Below are 23366 nucleotides of genomic sequence, written 5' to 3'. Positions count from 1 at the left end.
GTCTTATTTTAAAAATGCACTCCCCTATCTAGCTTAAATATCATGGCTAAGCCACGCCTCTAAAATAAGTTTCCCAATTAAATAATCAAGACATAAGCTGCTTCACGTGGCACCTGTGCGCCAGTTAGAAACATTCCAGTCTGGGTGGCAACTTGGCTTGGCAAGAGGATAGCAAATTAAAAACAGCACCTGCTCTGGGCTGATGAATTGGGACGCTGCCTAGTACCAGGGCATGAGCCTTGGCAAGCAGAGCGTGCAGGCTGGATCTCAGCCTCCCTCACCCTCTCGGTTAGACCCACTGTGCAGTGCACAACCTGCCCAACTGTACAAAGGAGCCTTGGACAATAGAGATTTACAGCAGGATCTTGGAGACTTTCTTTGTTCCTCTATGACAATAATAATAATAATACTGCTAAACTAATCTTGCTAAATCCTGTATTTGGCCGGTCTTGATGATCTGATTGTCAAATATTAAGAAGTTTACAAACAGGTAGAATTTTAAAATATTGTTTTACTTTGTTTTCATTTATATTGATCTGGTCTGAGACTCAATCATAGATTTCACAGTCCATTAAAAAAAAAACAAAGGGACTTCCCCGGTGGCCCAGTGGTTAAGACTCTGAGCTCCCAATTCCGGGGGTCCGGGTTCAATCCCTGGTCGGGGAACTAAGATCCTGCATGCTGCACGGCAGAGCCAAAAAGAAAAAAACAAAAACAAAACTGCAGGTCTCCTACAGAACTCCATGGAGCTAAACACAGAGGAGACCCTTTACAAACTACTGGGCTCCCCCAGGCTTCCCTCAACCTGGCAATTCATCATTCTCTGTGGACTTCACTCATCTAACTAGCTTCGCAACCCCTAGGCCTGCAAAGTCCCAGGCCAACAGCTGAAGCTTTCCCAAAGCGTCTAGTGAGGCAGGCGCAGTATCTCCCCAACTACCTCACCAAAACCACCTCTGAGCAACAACACCAGTAATCCTCATCACCACCTCCACCACCATCACACACCTCGGGACCATGCAAACAGCCATGTGAATGAACTCACCTGTGACAAGTGGGGGGTCCGTCTCCCTAGTTTCAGCTCCAAAACCATACTTGAAAGGAATACAGATCAATTTGCTGGCAAATTATGCTGATGCCAATTTATTATCAGAGAAATTAAGGAACTAAAAGGCAAATTCTATCTACCAATATCAGGGTTTTGTTACAATCCAAACTTTGAGGGCTCCCAAGTCCACTGCCCGTCCCAGTACATTCACTTGGGCCATTTGCCTGGGCTGGGTAAACACCTGCACTTTTTTATTTTTATTTTTTTTAATGTTTATTTATTTATTTATTTAGGCTGCACCAGGTCTTAGTTTCGGCATGCGGGCTTCTTAGTTGCGGAATGCCTGCGGGATCTAGTTCCCCGACCAGGGATCGAACCTGGGCCCCCTGCATTGGGAGCACGGAGTCTTACCCACTGGACCACCAGGGAGGTCCCAACACCTGCACTTTAAACAGAGTATCACAGGCGAATCCCCTGGCGGTCCAGTGGTTAGGTCTCCCCGCTTTCACTGCCGAGGGCCTGGGGTTCAATCCCTGGTCGGGGAACCAAGATCCCCCAAGCCGCGTGGCGCGGCCAAAATAAATAAATAAATAAACAGAGTATCACAGGCAAAGACTTGATTTATCATATACAGGCTTTCCTAGAACTACTATCCTAGAAAATGCCTGAGGATGTTAACTATTCATCTGTCTTCCCCATAATCACATAAAGGGTAAGAAAGATTATCAGAATTCACAGAGCTATCCCACATCTGGCTTCACAGAAAGGAATCAAACTGTCACCCTAGAGCAGGAGCCAGTCACAGGGGAAAGAACGCCAGCCTGAGGCCCAGGTTCCAAGACGACCAACAAACTGTCTAGCCATAGGTAAGTCACAACTTCTCTAGCGTCAGATTCCTCACATGTAAAAGTGCCATAAATGTTAGCTTCAGTATTTCTTTGATTGAGAAATAAACAATGAAAAATAAAAACAAGGAGTATAAATATAATACACGTAACTGCCACCTCTTTACTCCCACTTGCCACGGTCCCTCCCGCCCCCGATCCTCACCTGGACTACTCAGTCCCTCAGCAGGCTTTGGATCATCTCATCCTCCTCAAGGCCACGCCTCACACCCTCTAACCCAGCGACAGCCAACAAAAACACGTGAGCCACGTAAATAATTTTAAATTTTCTAAGAGCCATATTTTAAAAAGTAAAAAGAAACTGGTAGAGTTCACTTTAACAGTAAATTTTATTTACCCCGATATAGCCAAAATACCACCATTTCAACATGTAATTTTACATTCTGCTTTTTTCCTATTACCTCTTTGAACTCCAGCATGTATTTTACACCTATGCACACCTCAAAATTCATACTAGCCACACTGCCAAGTGCTCAACTGCCACAGCTCTGACTGCTCCTCATCTCTTTCAGAAAATCCAAAATTCATTAGCCTAACAAGTCAGGCCCAACCTGGGTGCCCCTCATCCCTCCCCTTCCATACCTTTGCCTGGTGAACCATACCTGGTACCTCCTTCCCACCCCTTTCCCGGGCTCGCCCTCAACTCCCAGGACTTGGTATACTTCTCCACAGGACACACCACACCTCCTAGCCAAGCCCACTGTCCCCAGCCCCTATTACAGCACTTGGCTCCGGTGATCAGGAAGGGTTGTGTACTTTCTCTGCCTCATACCAAACCCTCCTCCAAATGGACTGTGAACCCCTTGGAGGCAGGGATTTTTGTCCTATTTATGTATGTCTAACAGTATCTGGCCCAGCCTCGACGTTCACACATATATGAAGTATAGATTTTTTTTTTTAAAAGGGGGAAAATATGTTAGAATTTTTACCAACATCTAGCTACTGACCTTGATCTAACTCTAAAGTTATTTAGCCAACTCTTAACCTGAAATTATACACATGTGTAGGGTTTGGACCAAAAATGGTTGAGAGAAAGTAGACAAGCTAAAGAAGCAACTACTGCTGGAAGAGCCATTGCTCCTTGGGGTTTGTTTTTTTTCCACTGGCACAAAAAACTTTTAGCCTTAAACTGTTTTTCATAGCTGTGCTGGAATAAATGGGAAACCACAAAAATGAAGGCTTCCCCTGCACCAGTCATCAAATTGTAGTGGCAAGAAAGAAACCATTCAAAACTATCCACGTTTGATGAAACTCTGAACATTTTAAGTGTTTATTAACCCATTTAATTCCCAAATTTAACCAACCATTTGAAATGTTCAGAGACAAAATTCTGGATTCCAGTATTTCCTACGGGCCTCTCCAGTCTTCACTGGAAACGAAGGCCTCCCTTCTCAGGCCTCACAGAACGGCTGTTCTTTTATTTTCATCAGAGAGGTCCATAAAAACAAGCACAAGGACCCTCAGCCTCAATCCCAGTTGTGACTTCTTTACACATGTTAAGTGCCTGCTCTAAGGATTCTCAAAATACTGACGTGGCAGATCCTCAGCGACCCTCTCCCCCAACATGTTAATCAGAAAGCAGACAACTTTAGCAATAATTACAGAACCCCTGGTTTTCATTTTATACGTTCCTAAGCAAAAAGCTTGGCAAAGCCTCTTATGGTTTCCCCTCCTTTTACAAAAATCTGTCTCCTAAGCAAAAGCTTCTGTTTCCTAGTAGCACTAGATACACTTAAAACTCACGGTTAAAAAGAGAAAAAAATAATTACAATGGCATTTTATTTCCATACTTTCTCCCCAAAATTTTCCACTTACAACAGAGTCCAGAAGCTTATTTGCTTATAAATATATAAATGTTATTGTTCCCTTATAGATCCCATGTTTTCAAATAATTTGACCTTACGAACTATGTTAAATAATACATAAACTGTTATTTTTTTCTTTCTTCTGTGAAACAGATATGTATATTCACCTGTTCATTCGGTGCCTCACTGTGGGCCAGGCACTGTTTTAGACACTGAGGATACCTCAGGGAACTCAAAACACAAGGCCTCTGCTCTCGTGGAGTTGGTATTCTAGTTGGGTGGTAAATGCTGAGAAGAAAAGTAAAGCAGGGTGAGGGGGATAAAGAGCGGGGATGGGGGAGTGTCCTACTTTTGGCAGGTGATCAGGGAAGGTCTCTTGAGCAGGTCTCTTGAGCAGAAGAGAAGAACAGCAGTTCTGAAGAACAGAGCCAAGTGGGCATTTCTGGGAAGGGGTGGAGGGGATGGAAGAATAAACCTCAGATGCAAAGACTCTAAGGCAGGAGTATGTTAATCAAAAAGTTAATCAAAGCTTCTGGTCAAGTGAAATAATCAGTACCTTAAAACCCCAGTCAGAAAAGAAACTGGCCTTACTCTGTTTAATGCAGTTTATATTAGACTTTCTGAAACACAATTGGTACCCAGCCCCTCAGTCTGATTCTCAACCCCCATTTCTATATTAATAAACTTAGGGCTCCCAGGGGAACCCCCACTCTGAAAACCAGTGGCAGACCCCACCATTTTATGTGAGGACACAAGGCCACACACGAGAGGTGCTGAGAGGAGGGCTGGGCGCCTTTAAGTGAGAATTTTTCACACAAAAATCCCCCCCATCAAGAAGTTAAACCGCTTCAAAATAAGATAGTTTCCAAATGCTAAAAAGGCAAGATCTTCTCCCGAAGGAGGTGTCACTTTCTGACTTCTGTACCCTTCTACTCATCTGTTCCCTCTTCAGCCAGCTGCAGGCCTGTTCCCAGCTCTGGACCACTTTGAACTGAGCCTTTGAAAGTTTAAACTGGCTCTTCGCCACCAGACAAGATGCTGAGGCCATCCCCTCGTCCGGAGGTGCCTTGCTCTCTTACTCTCTGCCTTTCCTCGTCCTTCTAGACTCTCTGAAGTCTCACCCTGCTAATGAATCCAAATCCCAGTTCATCTCGCCCTGCTTTTTACTTCTCTTGCACACACAGGAATAATCTTATTTTCCAAACAAAAACCTCAGGACTCACTGTCAATATATGGTACTTGCTGCTCTAATTTCAATGCTTGGAATATTTCATAATTTAAAAGTACAGTAATTTTTTAAACTTAGGATGTACTTACATATGGTCTGAGACAGCACAGAAAATTGAGACTGGGAAAATTTAGGCTCTATGATCAGTTACAGGCCTTTGACTATTGCGCTATGCTCTAACAAACAACTTTATTTTCCAAAGAAATACGACATCACCCTACGAAAGGATTTGGAGCTACTTCCACGAATGAGGATAAAGAGGCAGTGAGTGATAGCTGTGGGTTGAAGGCCAGAATGCTGCTATTTCCAGGTCATCTCAACATCTCAGAGAGCTAAATGGACCATCATGGAAAATAATCAGCTTTGGCAGCCATACAGACCTCAGCCCTTAATGGGGTGGATCACATATGTGCTGCATCTCAGGTAAATCCAGCACTACCTCTAGGCTGGAAATATGCCTGTCTCCAGCATGCAGGTAAGCATCCATTCATTCTACCAGGAGGGAGAAGCATCACGGATTTGGCAGGGCATGTACACTGCCCTTGCCCCCTCTAAGCATCCTCTGAAGTGCCATGACCTGGGAAAGGCTCTTAGTACTTTGTAATTAAGAAAAAAGGTCATCAGGGACTTCCCTGGTGGTCGAGTGGTTAAGAATCCGCCTTCCAATGCAGGGGACACAGGTTCGATCCCTGGTTGGGGAACTAAGATCCCACATGCCATGGGGCAACGAAGGCCCGTGCGCCGCAGCTAGAGAGAAGCCCGTGTGCCGCAACGAAAGATCCCGCATGCCGCAACTAAGATCCAACCCAGCCAAATAAATATTTTTTAAAAAGAAAGAAAAGATAAAATGTCATCACAATGATCATTTTGAGGTGTACAGAAATATCAAATCGCTATGCTGTATAACAAGAACTAACGTAGTGTTGTAGGTCAATTATACTTCAACATCAAACTCATAGAAAAAGAGATCAGAATTGTGGTTACCAGAGGTGGCACGTAGGGGAGAGGGGGATGGATGAGGGTGGTCACAAGGTACAAACTTCCAGGTACAAGATAAATAAGTGCTAGGGATGTGATGCACAACACGGTGAGTATAATTAACACTGCTGCTGTTATATATGAAAGTTAAGCGAGTAAATCCTAAGAGTTCTTCTCATCACAAGGAAAAAAAATTTTTTTTCTATTTCTTTAATTTTGTATCTATCTGAGATGGTGGATGTTCACTAAACTTATGGTGGTAATCATTTCATGATGTATGTAAATCATATCATTATGCTGCACACCTTAAACTTATACAGTGCCTATGTCAAATATATCTCAATAAAACTGGAAGAGAGAAAAATAATTAATTTTTTTTAAAAAAGAAAGAAAGAACAAAGGTTTCCAGGGCTGTCAAGAAAGAAATTTTTTATTTTTTTAATTTTGGCTGCACCGGGTCTTATGGCATGCAGGATCTTTTAGCTGCTGCATGTGAACTCTTAGTTGCGGCATGTGGGATCTAGTTCCCTGACCAAGGATTGAACCCGGGTCCCCTGCATTGGGGGCATGGAGTCTTAGCCACTGGACCACCAGGGACGTCCCAAGAAAAAATTAATTTGGCCCTATGACCCAGGAGGAGTCCCGAAGGTCTTACTGAGCTCAGCATTTCCCACTGGTAAGTACTTGTGGGTAAGCACAATGTTAACTTGGGATAAAGTGAGACCTTCACGTATGTTGTAGGACCAAGTCCATATATATTTTTTAATGTTCAGAAATGTAATGATGTTGCCCTTTGATCTAGTAATAGCACTCCCTGAAATTTAACAAAAAATAGTCACAATTCAAAAGAAGAATGAAGGACATTTACTGAAGGATCCTTCCTAATAGCAAAATATTGGAAACCATGATCAGGGGATCTTATGCAGCCTTTGGAAGGGAAAAATTCCAAAGTGCTTTTCATTTGACTATGATTTTTTCCCTAATTTCCTTCGATGTTACAATGGTTTTTTTATTGAGATATAACTGGAATATAACATTACATTAGTTTAGGTGTACAACATAATGATTCAGTATTTCTATGTATCAATATTTGTATCAGTAATGATATACACATTATCACTACAATAAGTCTTATTTAACATGCTTCACCATATATAGTTTAAAAATTTTTTTTTCTTGTGATGAGAGCTTATCAGATCTATTCTCTTAGCAACTTTCAATTGCAATACAACTGCAATACAGTATTATTAACTATAGTAGCCAGCCTATAGGGTAGATTCCTTTCAAATGGGAGAAATTTTTTCATTAGCATCAACAAATTTATTAAGCACCCACAATTGTGCAGAAGGCTTCTTCTTTTTTTTTTTTTTTTTTTACAGGAAAATAGATTGAAAAAACTTTTAAGCTTCAAGTTTCTTCAAGATGTCTGTACTGTATTATCGAAATCATTCTCCCCAAAAGGGCCTCCAAATTACAAAGTAAGTAAAGTAATAAAAGGTTAACTAAAGATTATGATTGGTATAATAGCTTTAAGGTTAATCTATACTAAGGTAGAGCTAGTAACAGCTGATGCTTTGGGAATTTTTGAATAGAAGATATCTGCGTGTGGTATACAATTCAAATACAGTGAAAAATAAATCTCCCTTCCACCCTGACCCTTGGTCACCCAGTTTCCCAATTTGTACCATTCCAGAAATATTTGATAGTACTAACAGGGTGGTGTGACTTCTATGTGAGAGACACTTTGCTAAGGACTTTGTATGGAAGGCTCACGGGCGCCAGCAGCCCTCTCATCAGCCCTGATCTACAAATAAGGAGACCTGCTTGCGGCCTGAAGTGAACAAGCAACTGGCCAAAAGTTTCATGGTGATAAGAGACATAAAGTCCATACTCTCAGAGCCCCTCCCCATCCCACCCCCCAACACACACACACACCCCCCTAAACTCCATGTTTTATCTTCATGTTGTGTTGTTCCCTCTGCCCTCAAAACCAATCCTTCATCATCCCTCTACCTGGCTAACCTAACTTTTCCATATCAATTTTAGAATCAGCTTCTTTATCTAAAAAAAATCTTGCTGGGATTTTGGGATTATGTTAAACCTACAGATCAATTTGTGGAGAAGTGATACATATTTTTTTTAATTTATTTTTTTTAAAAAAGCTTTTATATATAGATATTTATTTTATTTATTTTTGGCTGCGTTGGGTCTTCGTTGCTGCACAGGGGCTTTCTCTAGTTGCGGCGAGCAGGCTTCTCACTGTGGTGACTTCTCTTGTTGCGGAGCATGGGCTCTAGGCGCATGGGCTTCAGTAGTTGCAGCACGCAGGCTCAGTAGTTGTGGCTCGCAGGCTCTAGAGCACAGGCTCGGTAGTTGTGGTGCATGGGCTTAGTTGCTCCACGGCATGTGGGATTTTTCCGGACCAGGGTCGAACCCATGTCCCCTGCATTGGTAGGCGGATTCTCAACCACTGCGCCACGAGGGAAGCCCAAGAAGTGATATTTTAATAACTATATTGAATCTTCCAATCCATGAGCACAGTATGTCTGCCCACTTATTTCAGTGGTCTTTGATTTCCTCCTCCGGTGTTTTGTAGTCTTCAGCATGTAGATCCTGTACATGTTTTGTTAGATTTAGACCTAAGTATTTCATTCTTTTCAGAGCTATCATAACTGATATGGGTTGCTTTTTTTTTTTTTTTTTTCAATTTCAGTTTCCAATGATTGATTGCTAGGATATAAAAATATGATTGATTTTTGTGTGTTGACCTTGTATGCTGCCACCTTGCTGACTCACGCATTAGTCCTAGGAGCTTTTTTATAGATTTCCATGGGATTGTCTACATAGACAATCATGCCATCTGCAAATAGGGACAGTTGTTCTTTCTTTCCAGTCTGAATGCCTTCTATTTATTTTTCTTGCACTGGTTAGCACTTCCAGTAGGATGTGGAAGAGAGAACAGACATGTGGTGAGAACAGACCTCACTGCCTTGCTCCCCATCTTAAAGGGAAAGTATTTTCACCACTAAGTATGTTAGCTGTAGATTTCTGGCAGATGCCCTTTTCCAGGTTGAGGCAGTTCCCTTATCTTACTAATCTTCTTGGCTACATTTATCGTGAATGAATGTTGAATTTTGTCAAAAGTTCTTTTCTGCATCCCCTGACATAATCAAGTGCTTTTTGTGCTTTAAACTGTTAGTATGGCAGATTATATCTCCTGATTTTGGAAGACTGAACCAGCCTTTTCTTCCTGGGATAAATCACAATGATTGCCGTGTACTATTCTTTTTACATAACATTGCTGGATTCAATTTCCTAGATTTCCTAGTAGTTCGTTGAGGGTTTTTGTGCCTGTGTTCATGAGGATGATTGGTCTGAAGCTTTCTTTTCTTGAACAATCTTTGTCTGGTTTTATAAAACAGATGTGTACTAGACACTTTTCTGAGGTCTTGGATGATAATTTTACTATTTTTAATCATCATAAAAACTTAAGAGTGGTTTTAATCTTTGCTTAAATTCTGCTAGAATTTATTTGACTTCAAGTTTTTGACCAGGAAGACAACTCCCAAAGATAACAATCTGCCCAAGGGAAAATGGGACTGTTTTATAAGAAGCCACCTTAAGGTAGAAGTGAGAATCCAACGCAGTGAAACTACTTCACCAGCCATTCTCTGCACACCCCTGCCCTGCTTCTGTACAGCCCAAGAAAGCCAGAAAGGTGAGGGAAGTGCTCACCAGCATGGGATGAAAAACTGACACAGTTTCCATCAAATAAAAGATACCTTATCACCCAACCCTGAAATGCAAACGCTCACATTTGTCTTTGAGTTACCTAAGAAAGCACCTGTCAAACATTAACCCTTTAGTTCTTACAATTCCTAAAATGCTCAGTCATTACCACTCACATTCTACTACTGAGGAAGCCAAGAAACAATGGGGTTAAGAGATTTCAAGGAGATCAGCAGAGCTAAAATTTGAATTTAAACATCACCTATTACCCAACTTTGTTTAAAAAATAGTCCTAAACAAATGCAATGCAATGTCAGAAGGTCAATCAGGCGTGGGAGGGGCTCAAGAAAGGGATCCAGAGACTTCCCTGGTGGTCCAGTGGTTAAGACTCCGAACTCCCACTGCGGGGGACTCAGGTTCGATCCCTGGTCGGGGAACTAAGATCCCACATGCCACGGGGCGCAGCCGAAAAATAAAATAAAATAAAAGTGATGTAGACAAAAAAGAAAAAAAAAGAGAAAGGGATCTGAAGCAAAAGAGCTCCTTGAGAGGTGTTTTCAGAACTTAAAAGGTGATTCTGCTCTTGGCTCTTTTGAGAAGGCCCATCCCCTCAAGGCGGAAAGTGGCAGGTCTGCTAGGTGAGGAGCAGGACACCACACAGGAACTGCACGCCTAGGAACAGCGCAATGGCCACTGAGAAATCAAAACCCTTGTTAAGTCACGTAACAAGCACGTAAGTCACCTAAAAGTCACCAGGCAACAAAGACCTCAGAAATGTCCTTGGACTCAAGGTCTCCTCTGCTCTGTGGAACAACTCAAAATGATGTGTTCAGGAGGCACGAAAGAGCACACCACCCGGGTTCAAATCCCAGCTCCACCAACCACTAGCCACGTGACCTTAAACGAGTCACGACCTCGGTGCCTCTAACTTTCTCATCCATAAAATAAAGGTGATAACAGTAGAGTTAGCACTCATTAATGATGCCTGCTGTTGTGATTCAGAAAGTTGTCCCATCTAGGTCCTGTCCTCTTCTGACACTGTCCTAACATCATGGTATAAGCGATAGTATGCCCCATCCCTATCCCAAGAGCAAAATTCGGCTTTCAACCAAGTGCTTTGGAAAAAAAATCTAAACAGAACAATAAACAAAAGGCCCACATTAACTATTTCATTAAATGATGTCTGAGAGCTAAAAACCAATAAGTGCTCCCAGAATCCACATTCAAAAGAAAGAAGGTATTTAAATCAATAGCTTAAACCTACTCTTTTCCTACAAAAAGTACATTTATATTGTTTGAAATAACCACAGGAGATACTCTCCCCAACTAAGAAATAGGTATGGGGCTTCCCTGGTGGCGCAGTGGTTGAGAATCTGCCTGCTAATGCAGGGGACACGGGTTCGAGCCCTGGTCTGGGAAGATCCCACATGCCGCGAAGCAACTGGGCCCGTGAGCCACAGCTGCTGAGCCTGTGCCCCGCAACGGGAGGGGCCGCGATAGTGAAAGGCCCGCGCACCGCGATGAAGAGTGGCCCCCGCTTGCCACAACTAGAGAAAGCCCTCGCACGAAACGAAGACCCAACACAGCCAAAAATAAAAATTAAATAAATAAAGTAGCTATTAATTAAAAAAAAAAAGAAATAGGTATGAGTTTCATTTTTAAAACATATAATCTAGGACTTCCCTGGTGGCGCAGTGGTTAACAATCCGCCTGCCAATGCAGGGGACACGGGTTTGAGCCCACATGCCTCGGGGCAACTAAGCCTGTGCGCCACAACTACTGAGCCTGCGCCCTAGAGCCCACGAGCCACAACTACTGAAGCCCGTGCGCCTAGAGCCCGTGCTCCGCAACAAGAGAAGCCACCACAGTGAGAAGCCCGTGCACCGCAACGAAGAGTAGCCCCGGGGGCTCGCCGCAACTAGAGAAAGGCCACGCGCAGCAACGAAGACCCAACGCAGCCAAAAATAAATTAATTTAAAAAAAGATATAATCTATGAAAATGCACTGATTAATTTCCATAATATTTCAGATTAGTTTTACTATCAAATAGCATTCCATTTAAAATATCGATGTAACTTTTAAACCACTAGGACGTAAACTGTCTTTAATTCAAATATGTAATTATAATTTTGGGGTGGCATTTTCACCAAGTTTCTTTAAAGGCAGGAAGTATTACTTAGCAACAGTGACAGCTAACGTTTTATTACACACTAACTAAGCACCTAATAAACTAGGTGCTAATTTCTACATACTACCTCGTTCTCTTAATCCTTTGAGAGAGATATAGGCTCATTTTACAGAAAAACCTCAGCCTTGAGGTTGACTATTTACAGTTCTGATAGAGAACTGATTGCTAGTACTGTGTAAGGTTTTCACACTAAAATGATACGGAAAGGTAAGTCTCAAACCTTAATGTGCACGAGAACCTCCCAGAGGATCTTGCTAAACTGCAGATTATGATTCAGAAAGTCTGGGGTGAGGCCTCTGATTCTGCACTTCTAACAAGCTCTCAGGTGCTGGCAATGCTGCGGACCACACTTGGAGCAAGGACCTGCAGGTGGCAACAGGCCACAGACCACAAAAAATGTCTCTAAAAACTAAAACCAAAAAAAGTCAAATTTTTTCTCAAAAACCACAGAATTAGAATTTATATTAGACATATTTCTTGATGGGATTCTGAGCTTTATAACATCTTAGAAATGTCTTCAGGGACTTCCCTGGCGGTGCAGTGGACAGGACTCCATGCTTCCGAGGCAGGGGGCATGGGTTTGACCCCTGGTCGGAGAACTAAGATGCCCCACGGCATGGCCAAAAACAAAAAGAAATATCTTCATAACGACTCTTGTTTTCTTTTCCAGTTTAAGTTGAGAGTCCAATATCTTTAAGTTTTGTGGCGGTTTTTCCCCCTAAAAACCCTGATTTTTTTTTTAACAAGGCTGAAAAGCTAAATGCATGGAACTGTTTCACGTTGCCATACCCTTCAAGCAGGTCCCCATCTTTCACTCACCCACACATAACATAACCTCTCGCTGTTTAAATTCTAGAGATTAGACAAAAGACAAGAGTTAGGCGAGATTTTAGGGGCTGGGCCCCAAAGTTCTTCCAGATGAAAAGTAAAGCTCTAAAAACAGAGCTTTTTTTTTTTTTTTTAAAAAAAATAGCACCTTACGAAAAGGCAGTGATAAATACCACTGGCTTCCATTTCTGGCTTTAGGTGACAAAATTCCAGCAATGAGGTGATATCTAACATTTTATATAAACTACTGGATTTCATTCTTTTACCAGATCTTTTGAGTGGCAAGCTCTATGTACTTTCAAAAGTCCAGAGTAAACAAAACAAGGTACTTAACAAGGCCCTAAATTCCACCTGGGCCCACGTTCCCTCCCATCCTGCTCTTTTATTCACTTCTGATTATCAGTGCTGTACTCAAGCATCAGCTAGCTGCCTATTTTTAAAGGCAGTTATACACCTCCCCCACTCCTCCATTCACTTTGCTAACAGCAATGCCTAACTACTGAACAAATATATCTCTTGGAACATTCCACTTTACCAGATAAGGTCAGTTTAAAATTCTAGAGAGGAATAACCTGCTCCGTTTGTCTTTCCTGAGAGCCCTTCAAAAATACCCTCCTGCAATCAGCAGAACAAGCCTTTCACCCCAGAGAGAGAGAAAACAGTCTATGATCCGCAATTTACAAACACTGAGACCTTTATTTAAAGGATATCCACACATTAAATGATTCCCAAGGAACCTTGAGCTATGTACTCAAGTAAGCACAAGAAGACCAATGCTTGGAAGAAACAAAATGCACATACATTGCAGCTCTGTGCAAATGGCTTCTCTAGCTGAGAGGTCTATAAAGTTTTGCTGCCAGGCGTCAGAGAAAGGCCTACCTGTGTCAGGGGATATCGGGACACACAGTTTTTTCTGAACTGGAGTATGCTCTATCCACAGCAGAGCTAAGTAACAAACCAAAGAGGCCTGTTAGAAAACCACAAAAGAGGGGCAGAGGGGACAGGCCCCTGTCCTGAACACCCTGAAAGCTAAAAATAAGAATTCTGAGAAATGAGCTCTACCATAGACAAGCCCAAAAGAAAGTTCTCTGTTTCTGTTACCTCCAAAACTGGCTGCTCTCCCATAGTGATTTAACTCTGGGTACCAACTGGGCAATGCTAGCCATCGTGCTGGGGCGGAGGATTCAGGGATGCCGGTTCTATCTTCTGGGCTAATTAGAAGGAATGAAAACCTCTGCAGCAGGGACTTCCCTGGTGGCCAGTGGTTAAGAATCCGCCTGCCAATGCAGGGGACACTGGTTCGAGCCCTGGTCCAGTAAGATCCCACATGCCGTAGAGCAACTAAGCCCGTGCGCCACAACTACTGAGCCTGCACTCTAGAGCCCGGGAGCCACAACTATCGAGCCCACGTGCCACCACTACTGAAGCCCGAGTGCCTGGAGCCCGTGCTCCGCAACAAGAGAAGCCACCGCAATGAGAAGCCCGTGAACGGCAACAAAGAGTAGCTCCCACTCGCCGCAACTAGAGAAAGCCCCCGTGCAGCAACGAAGACCCAATGCAGCCATAAATAAATAAATAACAAAAAACAAACAAAACCTCTGCAGCATAAACTGGAGACTCTGGGCAGATCTGGGCTCCCCCAATGCATCTAGACTACATGCCTCCATTCAACATTTATTTGAGCGTCTACCATATGCCCAGCACTCTGCTGGGCGCCGGGGAAAAAACCGAGCCACAGTCCCCAGTGGTGGAAGCCGAGACAAACGAGGACCATCCGGAGGAGTGGAGGATGTGCGGGCCCCGAAAACCTAACACAAGTTGCTATGACCAGCAGTACCCAGGGGAAAGCATGACCCCCGCCGGGTTTCGCGCACCACCAAACCCAACAGTGAAAGAGGCTCGCGACAGCGAAGGCTGGAGTGGACACGAAGGCCCGGGGGCAGGTGTTCAGGTAGAAGGCGCACACCTGAGGCGGCAGGGCTGGGGAATGCAGAGTCCCCAGGGGAGGCGGGAGGGCGGCACGGGGACCCAGCGAAGGAGAGGGAGCGCAAGGACTGGGGCCATGGGAAGCGAGTGCGCGGTGGAGGCCGGCCGGGCCTGCGCCCCCTGAAGCGGGAGCAGGGAGAGAAGGCGCGCGGCTAGGCCGCCCGCCGGCACCTGGGGCCCCGCCCGGCACCTACCACTTGGGCGACCTTGAGGCAGCCGAACGCGCCGCGCAGGTAGTCCGGGTCGCAACGCAGGCCAGCCAGCCCGCGGCGCTGGCTCACCGGCTCGGTGGTGGGCTGGTACGGACTGCTGGCGCCCGAGATCATGGAGGTGCTCGAGGCCTCGCCCTCGAAGCCGTCCAGCTCCTCGCCGCTCCGCATGCTGCCGCCCGGCCCGGGCCGCCTTGCGCGGCTGGCCTCCGGCGCCCGGAGCTAGCGGGATCAGCGGGGCCGCCGCATTGCCGCCGCCGCCGCCGAATAACTGCCCGCACCACTGCCGCCGCCGCCTCTGCGCCCGCCGCCCGGCTGCGGCCGCGGCTCGGTCCGCTCGGGCTCGGCTCCCGCCGCCTCGGCAGCGGAAAGGGAGGGAGGCGGGAGCGGGCGGAGAGGGAAGGAGGCGGGAGCCGGCGCGGCCAGCCGGGAGGGGGCGGAGCGAGCGCCCGCCCGCCGGCCGCTCGGCGGCGCTCCGCGGCTCCCGCGGGTGGAGGTGGCTGCCTGCGCTGCGGGGCCTCCGGAGGGCGGGGCGGGGCGCCAGGGCCTCTGGCTCCGCCCTCACCTGAGTGCGCGCGGGGGTCGGGGCCGCGGCTGCGCGCCAGGCGATCGCGGCAAGGGAGGGCCAAGGTCCGGGAAAGAGGGGTAGTGGGGAGCAGAGAGAATGGGGGCTGACGGAGGGTCGAGGCGGACCTAGGGGTCACGGAGCTGCTTTCCCAGGGTGCTACCTCCGTTTCTTCCCTGGAGGAAGTGGGGTCCTCTTCAGGTAGGCCAGGGGACTTACCGGTGAAGACCAAGATGTGCTGTGCGACCCCCGTGCTGGGAACAGTACGGGGCCCAGGGTGGGCCTGACTTGGACTGTTTGACAAGAGGGGGCTAAGTGTCTGGGCTCCCACACTGGGCAACAAACCAGTACCGAGGTCAGGGACTGAGCGGGACAGGGGTGAGAAGTCGGGGTGAGTGAGGTCGCTTAGTACTGGGTCTGTAAGACAGACACTCAGCAATATTTGTGAATAACTCCCAGTGTACGCTCTGGATTCACCGGCCTGACCGAGAATGGGAGCTAGCGCACAGGAGACCCTCGGTGACTAACATTAGTTTCCTCTCTTAGCTGAAAAGGTTTTGCGATGTCTGTCTAATCACCAAGGCAGGTTAAACACAGATTTTTGCACTGAAGGGCATTAATTAGGGACCAATTTGCAATTCAAGTGTGAAGGATAATTTTAAGCTTAAGTAAAACACCGACTTTCTAAGAATTGTCCCTTTGGTATTGAACTCTTCCACACCACAAATATCTAGAGCTTACCATGCTTTAGACACTGAGGAAGGCACTTGAAAGTGTTATTCCCATTTTACAGAAGACCAGACTAAGGTTTCAGACTGGTAGTCCCAGGCCACACAATTGGTGGGCAGAGCCCACTCACTTCCAAATTTTTTCCCTACACAGTGTTGCCTAGTATATAATTCAGATGGGCTTGTGAACTTGTGAAGTGAGAAGCAGTAAATGTCATAACTCAGGAGATCTCAATTTAAAGGGCTCTCACCTTTTGGTTACCAAAGATGGGAACGACACTAACTCTAACACTCCATTCAGCCCACAAATATTTATTGGGCACTTATATGCTAAAGGATATGCTAGGACCTGGAGGTTGCCAATGAAAGATAAGTTGAATGGTTGGATGCAGGCTCTGGCCTCTGCTTTCTCCCCAAATCCCAGTGAAATGACAGTTACAGGGACATTTTTTAAGGGCATAAAACCACAGGGACAAAGAATGGGAAAGGAGACAATGGCAACAAAATGTTGGAAGCAGAAAAGCAAATGGGCAAGTGGTAACTAACTTAGCAGATCCAAGAAAGCTAAACCCTAAGTTAACACAGGGGAAGGCTGAAATGCAACCTAGGTCATATCACAGGAAAAAAGGCTCAGGAATGGGCAGCACCAAGCACATCTAGAAGTGGGGAGTGAAAGCAGGAATTTAAAAAAAAAAAAAAAAGACCAAATGAACGTCTTTTTAAGAAGCAAATGGGGAGGGCTTCCCTGGTGGTGCAGTGGTTAAGAATCCGCCTGCCAATGCACGCAACAGGTTCGAGCCCTGGTCTGGGAAGATCCCACATGCTGCAGAGCAACTAAGCCTGTGAGTCACAAATATTGAGCCTGCACTCTACAGCCCGCGAGCCACAACTACGGAGCCCACATACCACACAAGAGAAGCCACCGCAATGAGAAGCCTGCACACTGCAACAAGAGTAGCCCCTGCTCACTGCAACTAGAGAAAGCCCGCGCGCAGCAACGAAGACCCAAGGCAGCCAAAAATAAATACATTAATTAATTAAATTAAAAAAAAAAGAAAAGAAGCAAATGGATCCCTGGATCCCCACCCATGACCATCCCCCAAGACTGGAATCTTTTTCTCTGGAGAAGGTAAAACAGAGGGCCCCTTAGCTAGGGATCACTAGGCACAGTTGAGGGCAGGAGTACCATACTAAAAATTATATATATTTACGTGTGTGTGTCCTTGGATACTAAATAAAATGAAAGCAAAAAAATTTTAATTCAATATAAGAGTTAAAGAAAACCTCACAGGAAATAGAACCTAAAGACAAAGAGATGGAAAATGAGAGAAAAGATAAGAAAATTAGAGGTATAGTCCAAGAGAATAATAGAATAACACTCTAATAAAGTTAGAACAGAGAATATGGAGGGAAGAAAACAAAAAATAATAATTAAAAAAAAAATTCAGTAACACTTTCCAGAACCAAAGGACATGAGTTTTGGATTTAAAAGACCCACCAGTGGCCAGCACAATGAGTGAACATGAACCAGCACCAGGTACACCAGACGACTGGGGGCAAAGAGAAGATCCTCAAGGTTCCAGAGAAGAACAGAGCACATTTCATTATAAAGGATCAGGAATCAGAAAGGCAACAGACTTTTCCACAGCAGCTTTGGGAATGGAGTAAACCATTCTACATCCTGAGGAAAAATGATCCCCACTTAGAAGTCTGGTTCCAGCTGGAGTATCAATCGGGTATGAGGACTGATGAAAGACTCTTTGGGACATGCAAAGACTCCCTCTGTCTCTTCTTAGGAGGCTGCTGGAGGAGGACACCACCAGAACAAGGATTTAAACCAAGGAAGCAGAGGACCTGGGAGCCAGGAAAGGGTGAGAGAGAGAGATGATAAGGGTCCTGTGGTGAAGGGGACAGAGGCCCCTGTGCAGCAGGGCTGGGGGTTAACCAGCTCAGATTGGAGCAGCCAGAGCTTCGAGAGACATCTTCAAGATGAAATTAAGAATGTGTTTAAATACACAGAAAAGAAAGATTCATAGTTTCTGGAAAGTTTTGAGATAAATTAGTGATAAATGCATAGAAAATTAAGCAAATATTCATAGATGAACTGCAGGAAATAAAATGATATATAGAAAAGAAGTAAGTATGCTAAATCACATGTGAATAACATTTGCATAATTATAACAATGTAAACAATGAGTGCGGATCTAACCAAAAGTACCTGACCATATTACGAGGAAAGGATAGAGGGACAGGATGTGTGCATGTATGATAGGGAGAAGGGGAAGGTGGGCAAGAGACCTGAATACTCATCATCCATCATGGGAGATCAGTAGATGCTTAAAACTGAAAACTCAACAGGAAGCAGTATATGCATGTTAATTAAAAATATAAAGGTAAAGGGACTTCCCTGGCGGTTCAGTGGTTAAGACTCTTCGCTTCCAGTGCAGGGGGCACGGGTTCGATCCCTGGTCGAGGAACTAAGATCCCACATGCCACGTGGTGAGGCAAAAAAAAAAAAAAAAATATATATATATATATATATATATATATGTGTGTGTAAATATAAAAATAATTGGTTAAAAGTTTAAAAATGTCAATTCTGGGCAGCAGGATATGTAATGGGGGTTATAGGCCTTGTAGAACTATTTGATTCTCTCAACTATGTGCTCATATAATTTTAATAAAAGCTAAATTTAAAATGATTTTTTTAAAAAGGAATTTGAGAGTCAGATATAGTCCCTGCCAGCACAGACATGGAGACCAAGCATTGAAACCAGTAAATACAACAGAGCATGTGCTGAGTATTGTTCATGGTGGTATGGGAATTTCCAGGAAGGATTTCATTGAGTCTGTGGGTCAGAATTTCCGCTGAGGTCTGAAATAGGAAGAGCAGTTAGCAAGGCAAAGAGATGGTAAGGGTTGGTAGACGAGCATTCCCGGAAGAGGGAACAACATGTGCAAAGGCCAAGAGATAAGCAAGAAAGCAAAGCACAGTGAAGAAGCTCAAGTGCAGAATTCAAGGGTGAAAGGTGGCCTTGGGTGTCCCTATAGGGCCTCAGGGACCATATGAGAGGGTAGATTCTGGACTGAAGCGTGTTAAGCAGGAGAGTGGCCCAGTGAGGCCTCCTTTTAGAATGCTCTCTTTGGCTTCATCGAAGGAGGTAGATTGAGCGGAAGCAAGATTGGAGGCTCCTCTCCAGTACTTGTTAACTGTTCCCTGTTCCTGGACACTAGCCTACGTTTATTTTTAGTTCCGGGGACAGACTCGAAATGTTTACTTCTAGTTTTTAACAGAAGTTCACAGACTTCAACGGGTGTTATTGGGAATCCCACATATTAAGAGTAGATAAAACTTGGTATTGTGCCTTCCTCAAGTGTTCAGTTGTAATACAGCATGAGTCTGTGGCTATAGCTGTGCCTCCAGGTGTCTACAAGTGAAGACAAAATGAGGATGATAAATGACAGAGAAGTGGGTAGCCCTCAGGTCCCTGGCTTCCAGGGTCTGGTCCACATATCCAGGGCTGACTCAAGGAAACCAGACTCAGACAAGACTGATGAAGAAACCAGATGCTACTTTGTTCATTGTTGCCAGTGGATAGGCTCTGCCAGCAACCATAATGCTGATTCTTATCTCAGTTCCTGAACTCATCCTGAAAAAAAACTGCTCAGAGTATAGCATCCTTAGATACACGCTATGCCCCAGTATATGCCGCTTCACCTACATCGGGCCTGGCCTCTTCCCAAGTCTCTCAGCCTCTCATTTAGCCGAAGGTCAACCACCTCCAAGCCTGGGGGATGATTCCCCACTCTAGCCCTCCTCTCCAAGCACACTGATTCCATAAAGCATTGGTCCTACAAGGACTTTAGAATCTGAATTCCATGAAGGGCTGGGAGCAAAACACCTTCCCAAACTGGGGTCCCTGCGTGTTCTGTCCCTGGAGGCGGTGCCTGATAACGGTGAGGAGGGAAGAGGTTCCAGTTTCACTTTGTTTCTTACTGAGGCCCCTCCCCAGGGCACCCATTAGTGTTGGGGGTAGGGCTGCTTTTCCTGTAACTTCAATTAAGCAATAGCGCTCATCTACTACTTTTAATAAGCTCAGTAATTAGGAGGTCCCTAGAGACTCCTACTTCAAACACAAAAATATAGACAGCGGTAGTTAAGGAGAACATCGCAAGCATAAAGCATGCAGTGGGAAGACTGAGTTTATCACGAACAACTATCAATGTTAAGCATGGACCAAACATCCAAGAAAATCATGTTTAATGTTTCAAGACTAACAGCTTTGGTCTGAAATGATTCTCTACCTTTAAAGGGCCTTTTAAAGAAAGGTACTGGTATAAACTCCTAATGTCTGAGGACTGTAGTCAAAGATGTGAGAAAACAAACAACCTCTTTTTGTGTTTGAAAGGAGCAAATGTCCCTCTCCTCCTCCCGCAGTGTTCCCACGAGCCTGGAGGGAGGGGCCGGGCCTGGGCAGATTCCAGGCGGGAGCGGTTCAGGGGTTAGAGTTAACTGCTGCTTCTGAAAGAACTTGTCCCTTTAGCCGGAAAAATGCTCTCCAAGTCATCTCTAAAAATAGTGCTCGCCGGGATTTTCCAGTTTGACATTCCTTCGGTTCCTATGACCAAGGACAACCCCGGGCCAAACCATCTGCGCCCCTTACCGGGGCCTCCAGTGGAATCCCACCCTCCGTGGGACCCCAGTTTGTTGTTCCCGCTGCCTCCAAACCCTGCTGGCACTTGATTCAGGGGAAGATTCGCCTGCTCAGCAGCTGCCTGGCTTCTCCCTGGCTGCCCTCCTCCGCCTTCTCTTCCCAGGGCAGGGGATGGGGAATGGCTTTCTGGGGAAGAAGGCAGAAAGTGTGGCTACAAGGGAATGTGGACACTGCCTACACTCACCTCCGATACCCGTGGCCATGCCGGCCTGGGCTGGCTAAACTAGCCTGTGAGCCTCTGGGAGCTGCCCAGGTAGCCAGGAGGCAACGTACATACACCAAACATTTGCTGATGGCCCACCCCCCTGTGCCAGGCACCGAGCCACATCCTGGGACCTCAAGGCTCTCTGAAAAGAACTGTGGAACTGTAGCAGACATGCTTGCTTCTCTCTGCCTAGCACCATCTGCTGCTTTTAATAACAGCAGCCCTCCTTGTTCTGGGGCTGCTCCTCTTCTACTCCAACACCTGCCTTCCTCCTCCCAAGTGATGCCCACCTAGGAAGAGTCGGCACCTGACCTGAGAATGACCAATCATGGTTCTCTTCCACCCTAGATTGGCTCAGGGTGGGCACGGGACCCAAGCTGAGCTAATGAGAATCCTACCCTGGGTTTTTTCTCTCTAGAATACTGGCATCTGCAAACTTTAATGTGCATAGGAATCACTCAAGGGGTAGATTTTCAGGACCTCCCCCAAGAGTCTGATGCTTAGGCCTCAGGTGGGGAACAGGAATCTGCTGCTGCAATATTTACAGGACTACAAGGCCAGTACGATTGCCCAGGGTGGGAGAGGCCAGGGAAAGCTTCGACGAGCTAAACTAGGTCTTGAAGGCTAAGTAGGAGTTTACCCAACAGCATGTGATCCTGCCAACTGCTTCTGCCTTCTTGTGACAGTCCCCTTGCATGGCATGGATGGCCCCAGACACTCCAGATTTTCCTCCCACCTCTCTGGTTGCTCTTTTCAGTCATTTTTATGGGCTTAGCCCCTAGAGTTCAGTGTTCCTCAGGGTGCTACCTTCATCCCCTTTCCCATGACCTTTCTCCCCCTAGACATCACCCTTGGGTGTCCTGAATTCCATTAGACCAGAACATAACTCATACTCTTACCTGCTGTTCCCCCTCCCACAATAAAAACATCCATTCCTTTATAAGGCCAAGAGGAGGAGGAGGAGGGAAGAGGAGGCAAAGGAGGCGGCGGTACTTTTATCATGCTTTCTACGTGCCAGAACCTGATCTACTTGGTTTTCACATATTAACGCATTTAATCCTCAAAACAGCCCAGTGTGGAGGGCTAACTCCTGCATATCAGGAACACCTTCCTGAGTTCCCAGGCTGGGTCAGGTGCTCCTGCCCTGGCTTCCATGGCCCCTTGTATCAAAGTGTTTATTACACTCTGTTATGACTCACTGTTTACCCATCAGTCTCAGACCATGAGCTCTGAGAGGGCAAAGGCCTCATTTATCTCTGTTGTACCCTCTGGGCCTGGCTCAGGACCAGAACATGGGGTAGACATGCAAGGAAGCATTTGTGCAACACAGGATTGTATTCACTGGCTGTATGGCCTCAGACAAGTTGTGAACATCTGTGGGCCTCAGTTTCCTCATCTGTAAATTGTAAAGGGTTTAGAATTGTGTCCGAGACAAAGTAGACACTCAGCAAATGTTTACTCATTATTGTTGCCATTATTCTCAACAAGCAAGGCAGGGCAAAGCATTCTGGAAAAAGGACCCAGCCTAAGCAAAGGTCCTGATGGAAAGGCTTGAGAGGTTCAGAAAGAGGTGAGCAGTCTGGGTTCTTGCTCAGGCAGAAAGGGGTTAGAAGGCATGTGAAGGCAGGGGCAGGGACAGATTCTGAAGGCCCCTGTAGTCAGGGGAGCCATCAGGGCTGCACTATGCTCTTTAAGCAGGGTGCTGACATGATTGAATTTGGGTGAAAGTAAAGTGCAGATGAATAATTCAAAGTCTTATCTCCACTGTATCAAATGGGTAGTAGAGACTGTTGTCTTGAAAAATGTACAGAGCCCTTTATTTTTAATTTTAAAATTTATTTATTTGTTTATTTTTGGCTGTGTTGGGTCTTTGTTGCTGTGTGCGGGCTTTCCCTAGTTGCGGTGAGCGGGGGCTACTCTTCGTTGTGGTGCGCGGGCTTCTCATTGCGGTGGCTTCTCTTGTTGTGGAGTATGGGCTCTAGGTGCGTGGGCTTCAGTAGTTGTGGCGCATGGGCTTCAGTAGTTGTGGCGCATGGGCTTCAGTAGTTGTAGCATGCAGGCTTCAGTAGTTGTGGCTCGCGGGCTCTAGAGCGCAGGCTCAGTAGTTGTGGCACATGGGCTTAGCTGCTCTGCGGCATGTGGGATCTTCCCAGACCAGGGCTTGAACCCATGTCCCCTGCATTGGCAGATGGATCTTAACCACTGTGCCACCAGTGAAGTCCTACAGAGCCCTTTAAAAGAAGAGTCTC

General features: G+C 45.6%; 1 protein-coding gene across 1 annotated transcript in view; it reads right to left on the bottom strand.

Moving 5' to 3' along the window:
• CMTM4 (CKLF like MARVEL transmembrane domain containing 4) overlaps positions 1–15288 on the bottom strand; it is a 61267-nt gene extending 45979 nt beyond the window's left edge. Inside the window, exon 1 of the mRNA XM_082369097.1 lies at positions 14890–15288. Coding sequence (XP_082225223.1) covers positions 14890–15075 — 186 coding nt within the window. The 5' untranslated portion in view covers positions 15076–15288. The remainder of the gene's footprint in view (positions 1–14889) is intronic.
• Between the last annotated feature and the right edge of the window lie 8078 nt (positions 15289–23366).

Source organism: Balaenoptera borealis, assembly GCF_965194805.1.
Source record: "Balaenoptera borealis genome assembly, chromosome: 19".
NCBI classification, from domain to species: Eukaryota; Metazoa; Chordata; class Mammalia; order Artiodactyla; family Balaenopteridae; genus Balaenoptera; species Balaenoptera borealis.
The sequence above is the reverse complement of the archived record's forward strand: the minus strand, read 5'-3'. Positions and strand labels throughout refer to the sequence as shown.